We start from the raw sequence: 25,589 nt of genomic DNA, 5'->3' as shown, positions 1-25,589 counted from the left end.
TTGGCTCTCTGTGAAAATGAAAACCAATTTGTCGTTCATCGTCATTTATGTTTGATTAAGTACAGAGTGTGACATTCACCTTATCAACAAGCTTGTCCATGTCTTGCTCTGAAGGAAAGTGTTTCTTTACTTTCGTGGTTATTCGTTCTCTAAGCTCGATGTTGGGAGACCCTTCCTCGTTCTCTGCTCCTCCAAACGAAGACATCGGAGCAGATTGCACGTTCTCCACAATGTCGCTCACAAGATTAGCAAGCCCACCCGAACTAGCCAGGACCAACCAGGGCATTGAATTCTTCAGAGAGATTTCTAATGCCTGAGATGAAGAAACATGGTAAGAGAAAAATTAAAGGGATAGTTTGCTCAAAAATGAAAAATAGCTGTCCATTTACTCACCCTCAGTCCAAAATATAGGTGAGGTTTTGTTTTTTTCTTCGGTAGAACAGTAAAGAAAATTCTTAGCTGAAACCATGGTTCTCGGTGATTCATAAAAGGCAAGTTAGAGGCTACCGGCATTTGAGAGTCAAAAAAGCATACACAGACAAGACAAAATTGATACCTGTGACTCCTGACAATATACAGTAGTCGACATTTGAAGTGGATTAAAAAAGTTCAAAGTTGTCCTAAGACAAGAACGTATTTTGGGTTTAGGTTTTAGGACAACTTTGATGAAAGGTTTTGATCCACTTCAAATGTTGACTAGTATATATTGATGTCATATGAAGCAAAACAATTGGTCTGTGCAAGAAAGTGAAAATTACAGTATTTACGACATTATTACCTGTAATCCACAGCCTCAGGAATAAGGGGCTGGATTCACAAAACATTCTTAAGAAGAAATTTCTTCTTAACTGCCATTTTCTTATTTTTTAACTTAAGAAAAAAGTTAAGAATGTTTTGTTTTCCAAAACATTCTTAAGAATATTCTTAGCTTTTTTCTTAAGATTGTTCTTAAGACAAAACTTAAGAATTCAAATTCTTGAAAACAATCTTCTTAAATCATTGTAAATAACTTCTTAAATTTAGGACAGCCCCAGACTTGTCTTAAATCCCAAACAGTAAGAATTATTTAATGAATTTATTAGGTTATTTCAAATTAATTGTTATATTTAAGCATTACAACAACATTAGCTACATATAGCCTAATACATAGTAGGACTATTAAATAGGGATGTGTGCGAGTTTTCTGAAGTGACAGCAATGACTGATAATGTAAACAATGATCAGTCATGATTAGCCTATGCGTGACGCTAATTTTTGCTGACTTCAAAACTCTGTAGCAACTCTACAAAAATGAGTCAGATAGGGAGCTTTAATTGGACGCTTTTATTGTATCTTATAAACAATCTTTGGCAGTATTAAGCGCATATGAATGCGCCGATACACAGGATGCGTTTGCTGTAGCAGCGTGGACACGCATACCTGTGTTGTGCTGAATTCTGCACTCCTGCCAGATTATGCACCCCCTCGTTGAAGTCACAACCTGATTGCCTAATCCTAACCCCTCCCCCACACCTACTCCTAAACCTACCAATGCTAGGGAGTCCATAATCTGGCAGGGTGCAGAATTCGGCACAACAACGGAAGCGTTCACTTAGATGAGAGCGCAAAAACACAGCACAAAAATGAACGAAACGCTGCAGCTTAAGACAGGCTATTTAAAAGTAACTGTTCAAAAACACGCCGCATTAAAAACGTGAAGCTGAGCGCCAGGCAAAGTTGCGACGAAAATAGTGTGCGTGCTTATTATGATTATTAGGGTAATCTGCAGGAAGCGCAAAAAGACAAAGTGCGAGTTTATCAGTGTGTCATGTATTCACTCAAAGAGTGTTATTTTCTTAAGAATATATTTGAGAATTTGCACAAAGAATTGCACTTAAGAACATTCTTACGAACTTCGTGGTCTTTATCTTAAGAAATTTCTTAACTTATTTCTTACCATGAATCCGGCCCCCGATTCTTTTCCCCAAACTGGTTCACGCAATGTCACATACACAGATATATTACTGGAGCACCCAATAATGATATGAAATATGGCTAACACATATGAAGTGAATATACGTCATCATCTTTCATTCAAAAGTTCACAAATGCACATTGTACCAGATCGTCAGTCTCCTGTCTGAGTTCTGTGTGCCGAATGAGTTGATAAAAGCCAGCATCATAGGACCATAGGACCGTATTTTGACTCATTTCGAGTCGAAGTGACTGCAGGACTGTGCGCCAAACGGTGAACATGTTGGTGAACATGTCAAACCAGCGATCAAAGACTACAGATTTTAGCCTAGGATTATAGGAATCTTTTAGAAGTTTCCAAATTTGTCTCAGGCAATAATGTTTTAAATAATGTTCAGTTTCTAGCACAGACCAATCATTTCATTTCAAAAGACCTCAATATATCCTATATCATCAGGAGCCATGGGTATTCATTTCGTTTTGCCTGTATATGCTTTTTTTGATTCTCAAGCAGGGCCTAAAACTTCTAAAACGTGGCTGCGCAGAGAAATAATGTGCCGCGCACACGCAAAAATGAGTTGGGAAAGCCATTTGATTGTATTCTAGTAAAAACGAAAGAATTGCAATGCTTGGGTAAACCGCTATAGACTTAGAACCGGTGAATGCGGCTTACAGGTTTCATAGAAAGAGAATGATGTGCGCCAAATGAGTCGCTGTAGAAACCGAATACTTCAATGGTTGCGGACGAAATAGCTCAAATCGAGAGCCAATGCAAACACAGTGACATGTGAAATAAACGTCCTGATGTATTAAAGAAGAGTGGCTTGATTAAGTGCTGGAAATAGCAGATGATGGGCACAGAACGGTAACAAAACTGAGACATTTACAGTCACACACAGGTGTATTGTGCAAATTGTACTTCATAGGGATGTTTAGAATTCATGTTTTTTTTTGTTTTTTTTAAATGGAGTCACTTATGCTCATCAAGGCTGTATTTATTTGATCAAAATACAGAAAAAAACCCCAGTAATATTGTGAACTCTTAGGCTATTGCAATTTCTAATATTGGTTTTCTATTTTAATATATTTTCAAATATAGTGTATTCCTGTAAAGCAAAGCTGAATTTTCGGCATCATTAGTCCACTCTTCAGTGTCACATGATCCTTCAGAAATCATTCTAATATTCTGATTTCTTAGTGTTGAAACTCTTGTGCTGCTTAATATTTTTTGGAACCTTTTTAACTTTTTATTAGCCTAATCAAAGAATCAAAGAAAAAAGAACAGCACTAATTAAAAATATAAATATTTTCTAACAATACAAGTCATTACCATCACTTTTTATCCATTTAACACATCCTTGCTGAATAAAAGTTAATTATAAAAAAAAAAAAAGAAATAAGAAAGAAAATTTACTGACACTAAATAAACACTGTTCTTTTTAACTTTTTTATTTCTCAAAGAATCCTGAAAAATATCACAGGTCCCAAAAAATATTAAGCAGCACAACTTTTTCCAACACCGATTACAAATTTGCATATTAGAATGATTTCTGAAGGATCATGTGACAATGAAAATTCAGCTTTGCTTCACAGGAATAAATTATATTTTAAAGTATATTAAAATAGAAAACTTATTTTAAATTGCAATATCATTTCACAATATTATTTTGTGAAATAATATTCAGTTTTTTTTTTATCAAATAGATACAGCCTTGATGAGCTCAAGAAACTTTTTTTTTTTTTTTTTTTAAAGAAAAGTACTGATCCCAAACTTTTGAACGGCAGTGTATTGTTCTGTAAAAATGTTTTCTCAGATAACCTAAAATGTGCATCATTTAGTTACATCAAGGGTCAAATCAAATATAATTAGCACATTAAAGTTAAAAGTTACACACTTTTTTGTGCGCATGCTGTACAGATCTGGTATAAAGAATGTTTTTGCTCAGGCGGCCGAAATGTCCGCCCAATTGAGAAGTTTTGCTCAGCAAGAAAAAAATTAGAGGGATCATTGCCGGTGACGTGTTAAAATTTACTGGCCAAAAGCTTAAATTTAAGTGATTTTAAAACAATCTTCACAAACTATAAATTGTATATGCATAAACTATACAGATTGATCTTTATTCAAGCTACAAAAGTTAATCAGCCTCTATAACAATGGTTTCTCTTTTTCTTTTGTTCTTTGATTTACATCAATGACAGACTTCAGCAGGTTTCACTTTAAAAGCAGCGCCGTCTCTTTAAAACCTGATGCACATGACGTGGATCTGTCACATCCGATTTTCAAGCTGGCCATCACACTGCTCTGACCTTATCAGCCCGTTTGTATCCTATTATTTGATTCGCTCTTGTCGCTTATGACAGAACAGCTTCACAATGATCTCGTCTTTGGAAAAGATTGTTTTATTCGCTTATTTCAGTAACGGTGAATCTCTTTAAAAACTGGCTGTTGTTTTCACTACATTGCATTGTTATATTTCTTAAAAGTTGTACCCGCCAACTGGCAACTGACACTGTTACATGTACTCGCCAACGCCGATTTTCACTCGCATTTGGCGCTTGGCGAGTGTTAATTTTAGGCCCTGCTCTCAAGTGCTGGTAGCCACTGACTTGTATTATATGAATCACCAAGGGCACATGGTTTCAGCTCATAATCTTCTTTACTGTTCTACTGAATAAAAAGTCACCTACATCTTGGATGGCCTATAGGGGTAGTTAATTAATAGCAAATCTTCATTTTTTGGGTGAACTATCCTATTAAATGTAGGACGGAGGACGTTTTGTTTAATATAACTGTAATCTGCTCACCTCCACCATGGAAATGCCTCCAGATATCAGCATATTCAGAACAGGAATGTCAATGCTTGAACTGCCTGCTGAGATGACATTTAAGAAACCGCAGTCAGTGTGAAATCCTTGTTGCTTTCATTAAAGGGATCTTACCATATAATACATAAAACACATGTTTATATATATATTAAAATATTATTGATAAATTTGTTTTCATTGACTATGGTTAATATTTCATTTGATAAGCTTTGTTGCCTTTATACTAAAAGCTTTGTCTTCTCTTGCAATATCTCCAAATGACCTTTAGGTGGCCAAAAGGTTTTGCTGGTTAGCCCGTTACAAGTGAAATAACTGCAATGAAACCAAGCAATGTAAAGTCAACTCTACATCAGTAATATTCTATTAAACACAAGTGTATCATGAACATTTCTAAATCCTTCCTAAGAAGTGCGGTGTGCCTTTTTTAAAGTTTATTTTGTACCTGGGCGCTGACGTGAAATGTAATCCTCCAGACGGCCTCTGAAACTGACCTCCCCACCTTTACGTCCTTCGGTCCCATCATCCACAAGAAGGAAAGCCTTGTAGTTATTATCCAGAGAGCAGGTGGCACGCGGAGTATTTTGGACAAAGTACTTTGCGGGGAAACTTCCCTAAGAGAAAGAGAGAGAGACTTTTTCTGAGAGACTGTGAACCATATGCAAAATGCAACGTGCAGCGCTAGTTTATCTACAAATTGGGGAATGATTTTTGCTCTATTTTAATGGCCATTTTGGAATGGCATACTAACAAACTCCTCTTACTATTTCTGAAGTGCACAGCATATCTGCTCTAAAAAGTATGGAATACTATGGAAGCTTGTTTTTGCCACAGGTCTGACTTTTCCATTCACAATTATAAGTTTATATTTCACAATTCAGACTTTTTCTTGCTATTCTGAGAAAAAAAAGAATTGTGAGATATAAACTCAGAATTAGATATAAACTATAGAATATCAGCAACTCTGAGAAGAAAAGTCTGAATTGTGAAATAAAAAGTTGCAAATAGCTTTTTAATTTTTTACAAAATCTCAGAATTACAAGTTTATGTAATGAAAATAATTACGGGTGCACAATTTTTTCAGCCTGGTTCAGCACCTGGAGATTTGGTTTGGTCCTCACATTGCACATAGTGTGACCCATTAAATATAACTATATAAATTTTTTTTTTTAAAAAGGAAGAATAGTGATAATATCATTGACCTTTATTCATATAGGTTTTTTAATATAATAAACAATATAAGTGCGATAATATTGTTACATTATTTTAAGGGATTATTAAATAAAAACATTTTATGGTAAACTTATAAAATAAGTAAATATTAGCATTTTATTTTTATAGAAATATGGGGGGTCTCATTATGAAATAAAGGTTCTCAAATACATGTTGGCCACAATTACTGACAATTGACAATATATTTTTTGAAACCTCCATTTGCCAAAATGACAGCTCTGAGTTTTCTCCTATAATGCCTGATGAGTTTGAAGATCCTGTTGGAAGATCCAAACATGGCCCATGATAAGATTTCCAGCAGTCAGGTTTTGATTTTTTTATCTGTTGTTATAGAATCAGTGATGCCATGTGTCTAAACAAGATGTCCAGGACCTCTGGCAGAGAAATAAGTCCAAGACATTAAAGATACAGCAGTATATTTCATTGTACACATGGGGTACTTGTTGTCCCTGCGTTCACCAAACCCATCTTGAGTGTTTGCTGCTAAAAAGCTTTTTTAGTTTTATCTGACCATAGAACCTCATCCTGTTTGGCAAACTAATATGGAGTTGTTTTTGAATGAGAGCATTTTCTTTTCTTGATTTTTTTTTTTTGAAACCCTCCCAAACAACATGTGATGTAGGTGCTGTTTGATCACTTTTTTAAGGCTTTCTGACCCCGAGACTCAACTTCCTGCAATTCTCCAGCTGTGGTCATCGGAGAGTCTTTAGCCACACAAACTCTCCTTCTCACCGTGCATTAGGACGATATAGACACACGTCCTCTTCCAGGCAGTTTCATAGCATTTTCTGTTGATTGGATTCCTTAATTATTACTCTGATGGTGGAAATGGCCATTTTCACTGCTCTAGCTCTTTTCTTTCAGCTATTTTCTAATTTGTGAAGCTCAATTATCTTTTGCTGCACATCACAACTATATTCTTTGGTTTTTCTCATTGTGATGGATGATTAAGGGAATTTGGCCTTTGTTTTCCCTCCTATTTATATTCCTGTGAAACAAGAAGCCAAGTCTGGATAATTTCATGTTCATAATCACACTGGTGTGCTCAAAATTATAAATATGAATGGGAATATACTTTAGAGATATTTTACTCTTATTTTCTAGGGGTGTCAATAATTGTGTCCAATGTGTATTTGAGAAAAACATTTATTTATAAATGAGATTTCTCCCATTTTCATTTGTTTTAGTTTATTGAAGGTTATATATATGATCAAAGGTTTTATATTTATATTATATACATGCATATATATGATCATATCAAATAACCTCTTCGTTTATTCAAAAAGAACATCACAATATATTTTTCAGTTAATAAAAATATGTACTTGTAGATATTTTAGACAACAAATTTGGTTCTCAACCAAATTTCAAATAGTGATGGTATAGAAGAATGTTTACTTTCAATATGTTAATTTGTATCAAGGGTACAATATTTAGTGTCGAGTATGCTAGTGCTGCACCACAAGCAGTGTTACCTCAGAGTCGATGAGCTGCTGGCGATTATGTACCATTCCCCAAGGAGCAATGCCTATAGGAACCACTTTATTGAAAGTGACAGAAGACACTGCGGCGGCGTGATCTCTCACTGCCTCTCCTACACACTTGCCGATGCCTTCTCTCAGCCCTGAGGTTATGATCCACGCTCCTATACATCCAAAATCCAAAGTTCAAAATTCAGCCAAAGAGAAAGGACATCACACCCCTCCTGATCTCACTCCACTGGCTCCCAGTTGTGGCCAGAATCAAATTTAAAAAGACCCCTGTAGTGAAAAGCAACGTTCTTTACATGTATATTTGGTGTTTCTAATATGCTTGGACACAAACCATGTGCAAATTCATCAGCTGGTATACTGGCAGTGTAACAGGCTTGCTTCTTAATCTAGCTGTCATTAAATGCTGTCATTAAATCTAGATGTCAATAAATCTGGCATTGTATATTACAAATATTCTTGGTTCTTTCACAGATTGCTTTGTTCCTTTGGATAAGTGTCTGTAAAATGCAAGAACTGTAAAGTAATTAAATTAAGGACATTTACTGGTCATAATATTATAATTAAAGGGGTCCTATTATGCTTTTTCACTTTTTGAATTTTAGTCAGTGTGTACAAATATCAAAGTCCACTCCAAAAGGAGATATTTCATTTTTTAAAAACCCCTTTTCAAGAACTACAGCTTTGTTTTCCTGTGTTTGTGACATCACAAAGCGGTCCATCAGAATATCATTAAAATAAATCCCGCCTACGGAAATTCGAATGGTTGAGGAGAATGCTTGGTTGAGCACTGCACGTTTCAAAATCGAAACCCGGTGCGGGTGTTTTTATATCACTGTATTTCTGAAAGAAACCGACTGTCTTCAGAAAATTTTGGATGTCATTTTCATTTTATCTTGCATGTAATGTCTGATAAAGCAGCGTTTGTGAGCGGAGCGCTGCTTTGTGCACAGCGTTACCGGGAAACCTCGATCTCTACTCCAACAGGGCTCCTGCTGGCAGAGAATGAATTTGCATATATATGCCGCCACAAATAGTGTAAATCTGTGGGACTATGCTATAAATAAATTCAACTGTATAACAGTTTCACTGCAATTCATGTTATAATGTTAGTATTAAAGAACAATAAACATAAATATTACCGTTGCACTTTTCTGTACATAGTAAATGCAGTTATTTTTAAGCTGTTGTCGACATCCTATCTAAAACGTGATTTAGCCAAAAAAAAAACAACAACAACGTTACCACTTTAATGTCTTGTAATATCCGTGCGTGCAAAGGTTCTGCGCGATCCTCTTGTTCAATATTCTCTGGGTCTGAATTGATATGGCAATATTGACGAATTGCTGCTTTGGCATGGGGCGGGGCAATACTGAAACACTGTCTAAGCTGTTTGCCAATCACAACGCACTGGGACAGCTAACCAATCACAACACATTTCTTTTTTCGGAAGGCGGGCCTTCATCAAACGCGGAACTAATCGAGCCGTGTGTGTCAGGCTGGGGAGAAAGGTATTGTAATGTAAATTATGTGAAAAATAATGCGATTTTCGAACCACCAAGCATGAGAGCATGTTCTAGTACACCCCCAAAACAAAATCAAGACTATGTAAAAGAGCATAATAGGACCCCTTTAATATATTCTAAGATTTTACCATTTACATTTCATTATCAATATAATTATTAATTACTATTAAATTTCCATCTATTTTATTGAAATTGCATAGTGCATTATTTTAGTTTGATGAAAAGGGTTTTACATTGTTTTTTTTTTTTTGGACTATATTCACACATAGAAGAACCTGTTGAGCCACTTTCCTGACATAACCCTGACATTGAAATAATTAGTCCAGCTTGAATTTGTGTCAGGGTAGCTGGGCCTTTGATGGCTTGCAGTTAGTATAAAGATGAAAGTATGATTCATATAATTGCTTGTAATGCCAGTCACTATGTAAATTCACTGTAGTCATGCACTTCTCTTTTTTCTCATCATGCATTTCAGGTCACATCTACAAACAAAAAGTCACATGACATACAAACTTCTTCACAAATAAGAGGGCAAAACAACTAACAGGTCCTTAAAACAAGCATGCCTGGAGATCTAAACCTTCTACTCGGATGTGAACAGTGTTGTGCAAGTTACTCTGAAAATGTAATTAAATTACTGATTACGGATTACTCCCTTTAAAAGTAATCATGTTACTGTTCTGATTACTTTATTTCAAAAGAAGATTCGTGAGCATGCAAATTTCAGCACTGCACTCCTGACTGGCCATTGTGTTCCAGAAATCAACATTGCTCAATGCTGCAAACCCGTGTTACAGCCTAAATAGAAACTCTGCCTACGCTTGCGCCTGTTAATCGTTTATATTTTATATTAGTTCTTCTTGCTTTTATGCAATAGATGAATAGCAATTTATTTATTTTAGATATTTTATGTTTAGATATTTCTATTTTGCAGGAGTCCCGTGAATCATTTTATTCTCCCACATCCCGCACACACACACGAGTGTCTACCCGCCCGCACCAGCACTCGCTCATCTTGTCCCGCACACACACTCGGTTGCGTCGGGTCTCGTGGGAGTCAGGTCTCTAATCCACTGGCACTGGACTCGACAGTGCATGTGCTACACCCTTTTTACAATCTAGATGATAAAACACTGCATTCTATCCGCAGTGATGTAACACGGCGATAACTATACTCTGATTATTATTTAGAAAAATATAACGCATTAAATTACTCAGTTACTAAAAAAGTAATCAAATTACAGTAACGCATTACTAAGTAATGTGTTACTGACCAACACTGTTTGCGAAAGAAGCACAAATGAATGTGAAAATGATTGAAGAATAAATTAATCATTTTAAGAAGAGAATACAACACCTGTACTTTGTGCCGCTTTAACCAGCCCCTGCCTCAAGACCTCTCGCACCCAGCTCTTGACCTTTGACCTTCCTTCACCGCCAACCACTGACACGACCAGGTTGGGCTGCCCCAGTTTCCAGTGTCGTCTCATGATATTAAAGACCATAGAAGGATCTGTGGTGCTGGAGAGACGCAAGAACTGCAATAAAAAGGAGGATTAAGATTAAAACAGGAATCAAAGAGTAAAAAAAAAAAAAAGTTTTGTACTTTAAAATTTCTTCAACTACAGACTATTTTTATGTCGTAGGGGTTGATTTTTATTTTTAAATGTGTTATATAAAAGCCAAATTAAAACCGTACACTTTTTACCATGACAATTATTTTATGAATAATATGAATTATTTAGCATTTGATTATTGAACATGAATTCATCTAAATAAAAGGTGAAAACATAAGCCTTTTGTGATTATAAAGGATTTAGTCTGTCTCAGATTGTTCTGTTTCTTCATGTCATTCAGACAGACTGATGATGATAAGATCAGATCTCTGTGTGGAGCACTGGATGATGTCAAACAAAAATCTCACTGGATTATTACAATTAATGGCAAAATGAACTTGTTTACCAGGTGTAATTCTTTATTATCCATGTGATCCAGATCACTAATATCTAAGTTTTTTGCTTTATATAAAGCTCAAACAGGATTCATCCAGGCTCACCGCTGCCACAGTGCCATTAATTTGAACATATGCACGAGGATCTCACATAGCTGTGTCTCTTGCCGGCCCCAGCAAACTCCAGCTCTCCATAGGCATCTGTGGGCTGCTCGGAGGAGTGCTGTGTGCTGTCCCAGTGACTGACGATGGCCGTGCTGAAGTAATCGCCCAAGGCCACTGAAGGGTGGGAGTCCCGCGTGGCCCCACACTGACATCGACCGCCATTGCTACAAAAAACAGACGGAGGATTTGTGTTCTTGACTGTCCTACAGAAGAGATACTGAATACTCAATACTGAACAGTCAAGCATCTTACCTGAAAGAGTCCTCCACAAATGTCGTGCACACTCTCTTCTTAAATAAATTTGGAATCCAGCTCTAAAATCAATAAAACATACTTTTAAATAATGCATTAGAAAGCATACTGTACTGTACAATAGTATTAAGATAATTTTGTGATCTACTGAGGGAAAAAAAAAAAAAAAAAAAAACACTGAGCACAACTTTAAAATGTGTAGGGTGAAGTCAGCTAAAATGGGTAAAAATGGGCCAAATAAGGTTGTTGCATTACAGAAAGTCACAATAACTGATCTTGCATTGTCGCTTCAACACTTGTTGCCATGTAACAATAATTTTTATTAGTCTGAGTTCAAGGCAGGCAGGGCAGAGTGTTACAAGCGTGTCAGAGAAACTGTAAGGTAATTGAGCCTGACATAAATTCCATTAATTACTAATAAGGGTACTAAAGCAATTATAAGTAAACTTACCAACAAAGCAAAGGTTTATGAACAATGTTTTGACATGCTCTTTCAAATAAAAATTAAAAAAGTTTAATTTATAAAAAACTTCGATTTTTGTGAAAAAGGTCATTTTAGGTAGAAATGGCTGGTTAAACTAAAAATGGGCTGCATACACACACACACACACACACTTTTAGACAGAAATTGAGGGTGAAAATAGGTTTATAGGCCTACTTTACACTGATGAAAATGATTTTGTGCTGAAGCAAATACTACATTTTACTTTTTAAATTAAATAATTTAGTTCAGGCAATAATTTAAAAATGAAAAGGAATAAATTCAATATTTGTACTCAATTTATGCTTGTAGAATTTAAAGTTTGAACTTATAAGTATATTTTACTTGGAATTGTTTGTTGTTTTTACAAAGATTGTTTAAGTAAATATCAACGTCATGATCCCGTTGTTCCCATCAAGCACTTGGGCATGAATAATTAATCAGGTAAATTGTTTTTGCTGTTTTCGAGATGCATTTACACTGTTTTATGGTTGTTTTTGTTGTTAGGTAAATAACTTACTGTTTTGTGACATCTGGAGTAAATTTTTTTACTCAAAATGACCCATTCATACTCAAACACTACTCACTGATTGTCACCGTCATGTGTATCATGTGCCAAGTATTCAGGTCTCTGTGTTCATCGTTAATAACTATATTGAGTCAACATATTACCTTAAAAAGAATAACGAGCTGTCTGCTTGCTTCCATACGTGATTGTAACTTAACCACATGCTTTATAGGCATTTCTTTTTCAGTGCTATGTAGTTTGGGTAAAGTTTACAGACCTGGCCACGTTAAATTCACGTATTTCCTTTGCTAATTTTACATAAGTAAAGTAGATTTTAGATTTTTAGTTGAGTAGATTTGAGTAGACAATTTCGTATTTAAATTTTACTTAATTTTTATTTTTCACGCATATTAAGTAAATTTAACTTCTCGTTTTTTTTCAGTGTAGATATGAATCCATACAAAATCTTAACATCCTTAAAAAAAACTAAAAAATACAAGCATACACACATACATGCACACAAAATACACCAATGCACAGAAACACGCCTATACAACATGATCAGTTCATTTTTAATTGCATTGATTCAACTTTCTATTTAATGAAATATATTTATGCTGTTTCTATGGCACAGTAAAGACAATAGTGTCAATTACTGTTAAAAATAAAATGATTTAAGCTGAAATTACCTGTGTTGTTCTCTTTTTATATTGGCCCATTTTACCTGAATGTTGTGGCGTGGCTCAAGAAGGTACCTGCTGATACTCTCATCATTTTAAAACTTTTATTCCTTTTTACATTTAAAAAATATAAATATATTTAAGAGACCCATGCTAATTTATAAGAATATCATTAGATCTCATGCATAGCATATTTGATGGTATTATAAGTCATTTACCAAAACGTGGCCCATTTTAGCTGACTTCACCTTAACACTTCATCTTACCTGTAACACTTTACAGTAGTATCCCATTCATTAACATTAGTAAATGCAATAGCTAACGAAGTGATAATGAGCAATATGCTTTTTATAGCATTTCATAATTTTTTGTTAATGTTAGTAGAAGCATAATTGTTCATTGCATGTTCATGTTAGTTCACGGTGCATTGATTAATATTAATCAATTTATTAATTAATTTATTAATTGATTATTTCAATTAAGATATTTTACTGTAATTTTACAGTTTTTGTTTGGCAGCCTAGCTGCGATTTATGATTTTTTTTTTTTTTTTTTTTTTAACAACAGTGTAGAAGTATTGTTCATTGTGAGTTCATGCAAACTAATAATGTAGTTAACAAATGTTGACAAATGAGAAAACTTATTGTAACGTGCTATCACCTTATCTGTTTGATTTCATCAGTCACAAAACTAGGTTAAACGGCTCACTTTACCCCGACTCCACTTGTAATTTCATCATTAGGTCCCCACCCACCCCTTTCATCAAGAAAGCAAGCCAGACCAGTTTATCCTTTAAAGAACCTCATCACTTATTTAGACTATAAGAACGCTGTGTTTAGTATCCCTGCGGTGTTTGTCTGGAACTCTGAAACACCAAAGCATAAACTTTATTCATGCACAGTACAAATAACTACTAATATTCTTCAGAGGAACATGAGGTAATTCTTTTTGGAGAAATGGGATAAGAACCTTAAACCGTTCAAAGTACATCTTCTGAGAATTAATTATTCAATGAATGCAACTTTGAATGAAATGATAAAAGCATCTGTTAAAAGATTAAATTAAAAGGCTATATTAAAATTAGACACTGCGTGTGCTTGTTTATATATTAAGTCAATTTATATATATAAATAACAGATGGAAATCTGAAAACAAAAATATATTTTTCAAACTTTACTGTATATGTAAACTAGAGTGAAGTCAGCTAAAATGGGCCAAATAAGGTTGTAGCATCATATCTCTTTAAATTTTTAAAGAAAGTCACAATAACTGATCTTGCATTGTTGCTTCAACACTTGTTGACATGTAACAATTTTTATTAGTCTGAGTTCAAGGCAGGCAGGGCAGAGTGTTACATGAAGCGTGTCAGAGAAACTGTAAGGTAATTGAGCCTGACATAAATTCCATTAATTACTAATAAGGGTACTAAAGCAATTATAAGTAAGTTACCAACAAAGCAACGGTTTATGAACAATGTTTTGACATGCTCTTTCAAATAAAAATAAAAAACGTTTAATTTATAAAAGAAACTTTGATTTATGTGAAAAAGGTCATTTTAGGTAGAAATGGCTGGTTAATCTAAAATGGGCTGCATACACACACACTTTTAGACAGAAATTTAGGGTGAAAATAGGTTTATAGGCCTTTATTTTTATAAAATCTTAACAGTCTAATGCACTAATCTGTGCACTAATGCACAGAAACACACACCTATACAACATGATCAGTTCAATTTTAATTGCATTGTTTAATTAAATATTCATTCAACTTTCTATTTAATGAAATATGGTGTTTCTATGGCACAGTAAAGACAATAGTGTCAATTACTGTTAAAAATAAAATGATTTAAGCTGAAATTACCTGTGTTGTTCTCTTTTTATATTGGCCCATTTTACCTGAATGTTGTGGCGTGGCTCAAGAAGGTACCTGCTGATACTCTCATCATTTTAAAACTTTTATACTTTCACATTTAAAAAATATAAAAATATTTAAGAGACCCATGCTAATTTATAAGAATATCATTAGATCTCATGCATAACTTATCTGATGGTATTATAAGTCATTTACCAAAACGTGGCCCATTTTAGCTGACTTTAAAGCTCCCTTTAAAACAAAGACCACCACAAAAACATTATTTTAATAAAACACCTCCTAAAGTACATATAAAAAGTACAACAAATGTAACTGCGCTGTAACGTGTACACTGTAGATGGCAAAAATGTGACCAATAACGATACTGCCCAAGAAGCACGTGCCAAACACACATGCACAGTCTTGTAATAACCCATGGTATGCTGTTTTAGAGAAACTCCCTGCAGTCCTGCTCATTGCCAACAATAAATCGAAACAATACCGAATTGCAAGCAGTCTGTCTGTGCATTATTAATAACATGATAAATGACCATCAAACGGCCGGAGTATGCTTGTAACAACACAAAACCAAGGCAAGGAAGTGCTTAAGTTGTAGATACAGGTGCGGCACGCAGTTTTCTGACAGACCTACCAGATCTTGTTTCGGCATCACGTCCACTGCGGCTTCCTCAACTTCCTTTTCATTCATCTTGCTTTGTTTATAGACTTTATTAAATCGCTGTTTGTCGTGAGTTTCACTTCAGAGCGCTCCGCTGCAGCAGCGCGTAACGTCCATAACTCCCGCGAACGAGGAAGTCCGGGATCGCTCGAGACTCTCGGTGTACCTGAGAAATCAGGTGTAACCAGCGCAGGGTGTGGTCACGGGTTACAGAGGAGAGGGCTGGAAGAGGCACGTGATTGGAGGAAAAAAGACGAGAAGACGAGATCCCAGAGTAAACCGTGAGACGAGATACCGTTTGCCTGAAGCAGAATCCGGTTCATTGAACGTTACACATAGGATTTGTCTGGGTGGGGTGTTTCAAAAATCACAGTGAACAAAATTCCGTGTTAGTTATCTGATTAACTCATTGATTGTTGCTCACTATATGTATTCCTGATTTAGAGTACAACGTAATTTGTATTATTAAAAGATATAATATTTAATAAATACATTATATAGCCTACTACAGTCAATATAGCCTATATGTGGACACTGACACAATTTTGGCTCTGTATGCCTCCAGAATAGAATTAAAATGAAACAATCAAGATGAAATTGAAGTGCAGACTTTAAGCTTAGAGGTTGAACAAAAATATAACATAAAATGCTTAGAAATTAAAACCATTTTAATACACAGTCTCCGCCCCAATGACTGCCTTAAGTCTGGAACTCATCATGGACATCACAAGAGGTTGGGTTTCTTCCTTTCTGATGCTTTGCCAGGCCTTTTCTGCAGCTGACTTCAGTTGGTGTTTGTGGGTCTTTCTGCCTTTAGTTTTGTCTTCAGCAAGTGAAATGCATGTTCAATCGGGTTGAGATCAGGAGATTGACTTGGCCACTGCACAATATTCCACTATTTTACCTTCAAAAACTCCTGGGTCGCCTTTGCAGTATTTGGTTCATTGTCCATTTGTACTATGAAGCGCTGCCCAATCAACTTTGCTGCATTTGGCTGAATCTGGGTAGAGAGTATATCCCTATACACTTCAGAATTCTTCCAGCTGCTTATGTCACATCATCACTAAACACCATTAACCCAGTGCAGGGCCGTTTATAGCCAATTTGACGCCCTAGGCGAAATCCCTATTTCTACTATGGAAGTCAATGGTGCCCCAAAACAGCCTGGTTACAAACGATCTTCAAAATATCTTCCTTTGTGTTCGGCAGAACAAAGAAATTCATACAGGTTTGGAACTACTTGAGGGTGAGTAAATTATTAATTTTCATTTTTGGGTGAACTATCCCTTTAAGATAAATATTTTGCACAATTTATTATCTGTAATATCATTGTGTTGCCACTACATGCTTGTATAGCCCTATGTAACAATCCCTTATAGCTAAGACATTGCACATAATTTACACATAAATCACACATAAATTAATTTGATTACTTTTGGATTTGGATACATGTTTATATTCTATCAATGGCTACTTTTTGTCTTTATCTGTGTTTAAATCAATGTTTCAAGCAACAACAACAAAACAATTGAACAAAAAAAATTGTTTTGTTGTTGTTGCTTGAAACATTGATTTAAAGTGTCAGTTATTGCATTATTATTTCAGTCAAACCTATAAAACCCTTTGTTGCCCCAAACTACATATAAAAGCCTGATCAGTGGCATAAAAGTAATCAATACAGCTACTTAATCCTTTGCTACTCATTAACACGTGAATATCCCCTTTAAACTTGACGCTCTGCCCTCTGTGTATGATGCTTCTCCCATTAAGTGCTGTGTTAGAAGTGAATGAATTGATCAGCATTTCAACACCTCCATAAGGATGTATTAAACTCGACAAAGCAGTTTAATAAAGGATGTATTGATATCATGAATTAGCTAATTTTACTATACCAATATTTTTTTAATTGGCTGTTAAAGTTTATATGGGAATATTACATGATCCTTTAAAAATGCATTGGCGCAAAAACGCACACCTTTTGGACAAATCTCCCAACACGATTTATCAACTGCCAGAAATAGCCTACTGCCTAAACAAAATACTGATTTTGTGCACTTTATTTACTGTACCAATATTTTAAATTGGCCTTTGAAAGTAGCTTTATTGCATGGCAGCAAAAAAAAAAAAAAAAGCGTTACCTTGCCAAAGCACTGACAGAGCCCATTGATCTAATGGCGTTGATGAGCGCTCAAATGCAAGCATGCAATGATCAGGCAGCAATTGGCAGCGCTCTGATCCAATGGCATACAGGCATCATCAGAATGACAGTACTCTAGCCCAGTGATGTTGGGGATCCAGTGGGGGCGGCAGTCATATTTCAGGGTGATCGTGCCACTCTTTATCACAACCCTGCTAAAATGTAGTACCAGTGTATGCGCTCATTGGCACCCCTCCAGCTGGTGGCGCCCTAGGCGACCGCCTAGCTCGCCTATGCCTAGAAACAGTACTGACCCAGTGCCACTGGAAGCCATCCATGCTCATGCATCACACTGCTCCGTCATGTTTCACAGATGATGTTGTGTGCTTTGGATCATGAGCTGTTCCAAGCCTTCTCCATACTTTTTTCTTCCTGTCATTCTGGTACAGGTTGATCTTAGTTTCAGCCGTCCAAAGAATGCTTTTGCAGAAGTGGTCTGGGTTTTTTAGATGTTTTTTTAGCAAAGTGTTACAATTGTCTAGGGTCAGCCATAACATAAATGAAATGTGCACTCACTCCCAAGATAGCATCAAACAAAAAGTACATTTATTAACAAATTTATAAGGAATACAAAACCAATAATAACAAAGGGGACAAATTCTGGAGTGGACAAGGCCAAAATAACAAACACAACAACTAGTTTTAATAAACCCTAAATTCCCTAACCAAAATAAAACACAAAAGAAAAATATACAACACAACTTCCCTAACTCCCTTAACTCAAAACATAGAACAAACATATATATATATATATATATATATATATATATATATATATAAAAGAAATGGCATCACACTCCCAACTTCCCTTAAACTAAATATTGACAAATATATTTAGAAGGTAATTATAACAAAAGCAAGTTTCTCAAAGCGCCCACATAACATCAGAAAGGAACCCAAATCAAAGCAAAACAAATGGCACACATTCGGCCTCCTAGAATGTTTGAGGAGGTCCTTTTCACTGGAACCGGAACTAGACCAATTAGAAGGCAGCCAATCAGGATCTCCAGATCTCGTGATCTCCAATCAGGATGAATGCAGACCACACCTTCTCCTGCACAGACACACTCAGAAATACATACACATTTTCCGGCAAGCCGGAGATGTAACAAAGTCTAATCTGGCCTTGTTTGCACCTTGTGGAGAACCCTCTGTATTTTGTCTCTGATGAAGTCTTCTCTTGATTGTAGACTTTAACAGTGACACGTCTACCTCCTGAAGAGTGTTCTTCTCTTGGCTGGATGTTGTGAAAGGGCTTGTCTTTCCCATGGAGAGGATCCTCCGATCATCCACCACTGTTGTTCTCGATGGAAGTCCAGGCATTTTTATGTTGCTGAGCTCACCAGTGCATTCTTTTTTTTCTCAGAATTTAACAAACTGTTGATTTGGCCGCTCTGAATGTTCCTGGTGTTTTTGAATCCTAACAATTGTCTGTTTCACTTGCATGGAGTGATACTTTAGCCTCGTTCAGACTGTCAGCCCAAATCCGATTTTGTGCATATCCGGATGGAATCTGATTTGAATAACTGACTGTCCATACAGCATATCGCAACCGTTCATATCCGATTTGTGTGTCCATAAGCGCTCTTTCATTTTTACTGAATGTGCATTGGTTTCTATGGTAATGCCGTTGCGTTGTTATGACTACGCTAAAAACAACAGTAACAGCAATACAGATTGCAATACAGATATTACAGCGCAACCGAGACGGTAAGACAACATTATATTTCGTCTTGTGAGGCAGCGGCAGAAACGCAGGAAGCTTAAATGTGCGGCTTTATTCCGTGATGCTGTCTCCGCTACTTTGCTTCTTTTTCTTTCTTTTTTTTTTTTTTTTTTTGGTCTCTTCTACTTTCAAAACACAGAGGTACGTATACTAGCAGTACATTGTTTTTCCCGCTTGACTTGCACTTCGCAACGACACAAGCTTGTTTCTGCAAAGATGTTCAGCATGTTTTCTGCAAAAACTTCTGACGTGTTTAAGTTTTACTTGGCGTGAGGACGTGAAAAAGCTACGCTAAATCCGATCTGACCATTCAGACTGAAACGGATTTCCAGAAATGCGATTTGAATAGGATTCCAAACCACATGAATGTAGCTCGAAACGGATTTGCACAAATCGGATTTCATGTAGTTCGTTGCCGTTCAGACTATTTAAATATGATCAGATTTCAATCGGATTTGCACAAAAATCGGATTTGGGCTGACAAATAATGAAGGAATAGCCCACATCCGTCCATAAAATTGCTTTTGGGTCAATTGTCCAATTACTTATGGTCCCTTGAAAAAGGGGAGAGGTAGCCTACATATTAAAGAGCTGTCATTCCTTCACCTTTCCTCCAATTTTGATGTGAATATCCTCAAATTAAAGTTTAAGCCCATATTCACTATATAACTGTACGTTAACTTGAATATGGTGTGGTCAGCAGCTAAAATAATAAAAATTGTGCCTGTATCAAAATATATATGGACCTGGCCAGGGCTAGACTGGTAATCGGGCATACCGGGCATTTTCCCAGTGGGCCGACGCACTGAAGGAGCCGACAGAATTTTTTTTTTTTGCCAAGGACCATCACGCAGGGACTAAGAGCAGCCAGTGGCCCATTGGTTTGTTTCCTGTATTGACAGCGTAAACCAGGGGCGCCTGCAGGATTTCTTCCGAGGGTACGCACAGAGTTTTTTTTTTTTTGGGGGATTCATATGTAATGGTAAAGTGATTATATTTTGTTTCGTTTTTTATAAAGCTAATTTATAAAAATGTTTGAAGCACTTTTTGTTCGTTAAATTTGTAAGGGTTTTTTTTTGTTTGTTTATTTTTTGGGTTTTTTTAAGTAACAACCAAGCGGCCAGCGGCAGACAGTGATCAATTTAGCCTTCTCAAATCATCACGACTTGCTTAAGATTGCTTAAGAACAGTTCAAGCATATCACAATGTTAGTTTAAATGTTTGAACTATATAAATGTGCGCTAGGTGCATATCTAATAGTTTGTGTGAAGAGTGGAAGCTGAAGCGCACTTTGCAGGACATGGAGGCGCCAGAGCGGTCACTTGCATTTTTTTTCTTGATAGTGGAAACAACTTAAAATATGCCGTAATTTTTGCTTATAAAGGTAGGAGTAATACATCATTCGGAACTGTAAAGGGTCTACTGTTATCTGTGTGCATTCACAATATCAACAAAACGTTGTGCTTTTATTAAAATAAATAGGAAAACAGATGCGCTTGCCGTCTCGTCTTGAATAGGAGCGCTTCACAATGATGAACCGAAACTCAACGAATTGAGTCACAAATATGATAAATATATCTATAGAAAGCTTTAAATTACTACTTTAAAACGAAATAATTCAAATTGAAAACAGAAAGCCTTTCATTATGTAATCCGTAAAGATGCATTTCTCTCTAAAGGCACATCCAATGAGGAGATGGCGAGTCATTTTTCATCACCGTCTAAAATATAAAAATAAGGAAAAGCCTAGAACAGGCCCGATTATATATATTTTTTTCTGATTTTTATGTTGCTCTGCTCTGAATTCCTTAGAATTTCCTCAAAATTTAAAGGATTTTCTGCAACGCAATTTTGTCTGATATGTGAATTATTTATTAGCCTATTTTTAATCCATGCTATGGAGGACCAAACCTGCAAAAACAACAAATAAATAAATACGCAAATAAATCCACTAAATAATACATAAATAAATATATAAATAAATGTGCAAATGTGCAAATAAATACATAAATAAATATATAAATCCACATATTCCTGTATAGACGGTTTCAACGGCAACAACATAAACAAACATTACTGAGCATTCGCGCTTTTGTGGCCCTAACTTAACTTCAGGTAGACATCCAAATACAATCAGTAACAACAGCTAAGTCCCTCTAGAGTAGATTATGTTTTGATAACAAGCAAAATAACCTGAGCCCAACTTCATTACTCATCACTTTAACTGTGTTTGTAGCCGGTGCCACTAACAAGACCGATAAACAAACACAGACCGGAAGTTAACTTAGGTCCAGGCGCGTGCGCCTGATGAAACCGTCTATAACCTTGTATGAAAATATTGCAGTCGAACAGTATGGCGGGAGTTTGTAGATCCATCATGGCGGAAAGAAGGTCGATTGCCCAGTTGCTCCGCGAGTCATTGACTACGTTTACATGGACATCAGTAATCTAATTATTTACCTTATTCTGAATAAGACAATATTATGATTAAGGTGTTTACATGAGTTGCTTTTAGAATAATCCTTTCATGTTCCCGTTTTACATGTTATAGTACATAGATCTATTAATGGCTGCGTCATTATGTCACCACGCGACGCTATCCGACGTCCAACCCAGAATTTCATGTATAAACATATAGTTCGTCTTCGTGATGATGCCATATACAGTTTTGGGTGTTTCATTTTTAATTTTATGAAAGCTTCAAGTGCAGTTAATTATATGTACATGCGTACAGACGACGGCAGTGTTGAAGCTCTTTTATTTTCCGTCAAATGGTTGACCGCTGCCGTGTGTGTATCCTGTCGCAAAATGCGGTGAAAAGTCCTACACTACGGTAATAGTATGATTAAGGTGTTTACATGTCTGTACTGCACTTCAATAATGCGACTAAAATAGGAATACTCCACATGTCTTAATTCGATTTGTGTTTACTTCGATTATTACTTTAGCTGGATTAAGGTAATCAAATATATCTGTTTACGTGATAGACTCTTAATCGGAGTATTGTCTTAATCGTATTAAAATCGGAGTATTGATGGACGTTAGGTATACACCGGCAAATTATTTTGTTTAGGTTTATTTGACAGCTGTAACTCAGATTTGTTTAAAATGATCGAATGCTGTTGATATGTATGGTGCGTCCCAATTCGCCTATTTATACTATGCCCTAAACAGTATGTATCCTTTTTGTGTAGAAAATGTACATATTTTTGGTTTGTAGCAGAAGATCAGGAACACATTACATCTACACCAACCCTACACCTAAACCTACCCCTTACAGGAAACTTTCTCACCTCAATTTAGGTCCCCACCATGACACGAGTCCCCATGAGTCTGTGTGTATCAGGTCTGAACCTGAACGAGTGTAAGGGATGCTCAAGGGTCGGTTGGGCACTAGTAGAAATGGTGGTAGGAGTTTCCGGTTAGAGAAACGGAAGCAAGAGAGCAGGTCCCAGTTTAAGGATTTTATTTGGTTTCTCCTTGCATGTTTGAATGGTTACAGGCACTTGCTCATAGGAGGTGCATATGGGAGTGTGTGTGGTCTACAATGAACAGAGAAAACAGTATACAATATGAAACATGAAATATAAACAATCATATGGCTAGCATAAGGAAATGAACATTATCCACAGCGACAGTGAATCACAGTATCAAATATCAGGTAATAAAGGCATTTAAGTAGCTGCATTAATTTGGTAAAGTGTTTATCATTTAAATATATACCCGTAAACAGGTGTACAATTTTAGTTTATGTATCTAAATTATGCAGTAGAACATGCACAGTTAAGCAGTATTAAACAAGTGTCAACATTTAACTTAGCATAGACTTAGCCAGCATGCAACTCCCGCGAATTATACACTCTATTCAAGTCATTTTTTAAACTAGTAAAGTTTACGGGTGATGATAACAGAATGTAGAGGGAAAAAAAGGCCTTTCAGATTGACCAGCATAGAATGAAAAACAGATAACTTACTTTTTAATCAATCACTCACAAAAGAAACAAACATGCAGTAGTCCATTTTCTTGCACAATGAACAAGTCAATCGCTCCACCCATACATATAGACTGTCTCCTGACACTTGTCTGGGCATGTCTTGATTTGTTAAACTTTGTCCAAGCATTGAAGTTATAAACATAAATATACCACTGGGTGGTGTCGTTGGGCTTTCATACAGAACCCATGTGCTACAGATAACCTATATGCACTTCAGACAGGAGTATAAACCTCTCCAGACCAGCAATCCTGCTGTTTAAAAAAGCTCATTAAAATTGAGATCCTTGTTGCTCAGTGGTTGGGTGCTCCCTCTGGGCTGGAACTAACATTCATTTATAAATAATCGGAAATTAAAGGGTTAGATTTCCGAGAAACGCGCCTGGATTGCAGCAGTGAAGCGAGAAGGCAGAATAGCAACTAGCAGCTCTAGGATATACAGCGAACATTTCCATTCAGGTAAGGAAATATTGTCGTATTTGATTATTTGTATTTCTTTACGTTAACTCTTCAAGTATGATGCAGCATTGTGTTTCCATCATTGTTTACATATGCGCCTAGCGTTTTGATTCTTTTTTTAGTGAAAAAGGCCAAGCTTTATTTCCGTTTTATTGCACGCATTATGAGGGCTTCAGCTATCTTGTCAGCAGATAAATGCAGTGCGTAACGCATTATAGAAATGTATACTGTAAACTTGAATGTTGTATAGTGTAACAGTTAACTGCAGTAGTTTACAAAAGGTTACGGTAAAAAAAAAATGTCATCACTTATTAAGCTTGTCTAATGTTAATTCCAACATGTACTGATGTATTAAACAATAATAGAATTATTTTTAAATATTGTGCATTAAATTAAATAATTGTTTTTCTACTTTTGTCTTTAGGAAAGCCATCATCTGTAATGTCACTGAGTGCTACAGGGAGACAGGACAGTGCCAAACCATATGAACACCCAGATGTGTTTGAGAACTTGAGGATGAAATGCAATGTAGTACTTAAAGCTGCTCATGGCCAGGCCAGATACTGACTGCTTCTTTTGATATTGATCACATATTAATAAATTTGGTGGAAACAGTTGAAAGTGAGAGGATGTCTTTTGTTTATATGCAGTATTGGTCAAAGTCACACTATACATTACTATTAGTATTAGATTTATTACTATTAGACACATTACTATTTTTAATGTTTTTAAAAGACGTCTCTTATGCTCATCAAGCCTCCATTTTATTTGATCAAAAATACAGACAAAAACAGTAATATTGTGAAATAGTATTACATTTTAAAATAATGGTTTTGTTTTAATATTCTTTATATTTATTTCTGTGATGCAAAGCTGAATTTTCATCAGCCTTAACTCGTCTTGTCACATGATCCTTCAGAGATCATTCTTATGTGCAGATTTGATATTTGGTTATTGTAAGTGTTGGAAAAAATTGTGCTGCTTAATATTTTTCTGGAACCTGTGATGCTTTATACAGAATTGATTGATTGAATCCAGGCAGGGATTTTCAAAATATAGAAATCTTTCCTAACAGTATGTCCTTGCTATCACTTTTTTAATCAATTTAAAATCCTTGCTGAATACATGTATTAATATTCTTTCAAAAAATAAATAAATAAAAAATACTGACCCCAAACTTTTGAACAGTAGTAGCATGTTGTTACAAAATATTTATATTTTAAATAAATGCTGTTCTTTTATTCTTCAAAGAATCCTAAAATTATCACAGGTTATAAAAAATATTAAGCAGCACAATTGTTTCCAACACCGATAATAAGCATATTAGAATGATTTCTGAAGGATCATGTGACACTGATAACTGGAGTAATTATGCTGTAAATTCAGATTTGATCACAGAAATAAATTATATTTTAAAGCACATTAAAATAGAAAACCATTATTTTAAATTGTAATATTTCAAAATATGACTCTTTTTGTCTGTATTTTTTATCAATTAAATGCAGGCTTGATGAGCATTGGAGACTTCTTTCAAAAAGTCTGTTTTGTTTTGTTTTTCTCGTCTGGTCGACGCTACAGAGCTCTGAGCACCAGAACGGCCAGCACAGGAACAGTTTCTTCCCT

At 35.7% G+C, this 25,589-nt stretch overlaps 1 protein-coding gene and 1 long non-coding RNA gene across 5 annotated transcripts in view; both read right to left on the bottom strand.

Moving 5' to 3' along the window:
* LOC131551458 (transient receptor potential cation channel subfamily M member 4-like) overlaps positions 1-15,838 on the bottom strand; it is a 53,082-nt gene extending 37,244 nt beyond the window's left edge. For 2 of the 4 annotated variants that reach the window (XM_058794427.1, XM_058794428.1), the window contains exons 1-8: positions 15,566-15,836; positions 11,394-11,455; positions 11,128-11,305; positions 10,383-10,563; positions 7,485-7,654; positions 5,222-5,390; positions 4,759-4,826; positions 80-313 (exon numbers count right to left, since the gene is read on the bottom strand). In XM_058794427.1, the coding sequence (XP_058650410.1) occupies positions 80-313; positions 4,759-4,826; positions 5,222-5,390; positions 7,485-7,654; positions 10,383-10,563; positions 11,128-11,305; positions 11,394-11,455; positions 15,566-15,622 (1,119 nt within the window). In that variant the 5' untranslated portion in view covers positions 15,623-15,836. Of the gene's footprint in view, positions 1-79; positions 314-4,758; positions 4,827-5,221; positions 5,391-7,484; positions 7,655-10,382; positions 10,564-11,127; positions 11,306-11,393; positions 11,456-15,565 lie in introns of all 4 variants that reach the window. The other 2 variants (XM_058794429.1, XM_058794431.1) reach the window with 2 other exon arrangements.
* Positions 15,839-20,484: 4,646 nt separating this feature from the next.
* On the bottom strand, positions 20,485-23,610 carry LOC131551469 (uncharacterized). Its single transcript, XR_009273776.1, has 3 exons — positions 23,490-23,610; positions 22,809-23,057; positions 20,485-21,426 (listed from the first exon to the last, which is right to left on the bottom strand). It is a non-coding gene; the product is annotated as an uncharacterized LOC131551469 (long non-coding RNA).
* Between the last annotated feature and the right edge of the window lie 1,979 nt (positions 23,611-25,589).

This window comes from Onychostoma macrolepis, chromosome 12, assembly GCF_012432095.1.
Source record: "Onychostoma macrolepis isolate SWU-2019 chromosome 12, ASM1243209v1, whole genome shotgun sequence".
NCBI classification, from domain to species: domain Eukaryota; kingdom Metazoa; phylum Chordata; class Actinopteri; order Cypriniformes; family Cyprinidae; genus Onychostoma; species Onychostoma macrolepis.
Note: the sequence above shows the minus strand (reverse complement) of the source record. Positions and strands in the feature narration are given on the sequence as shown.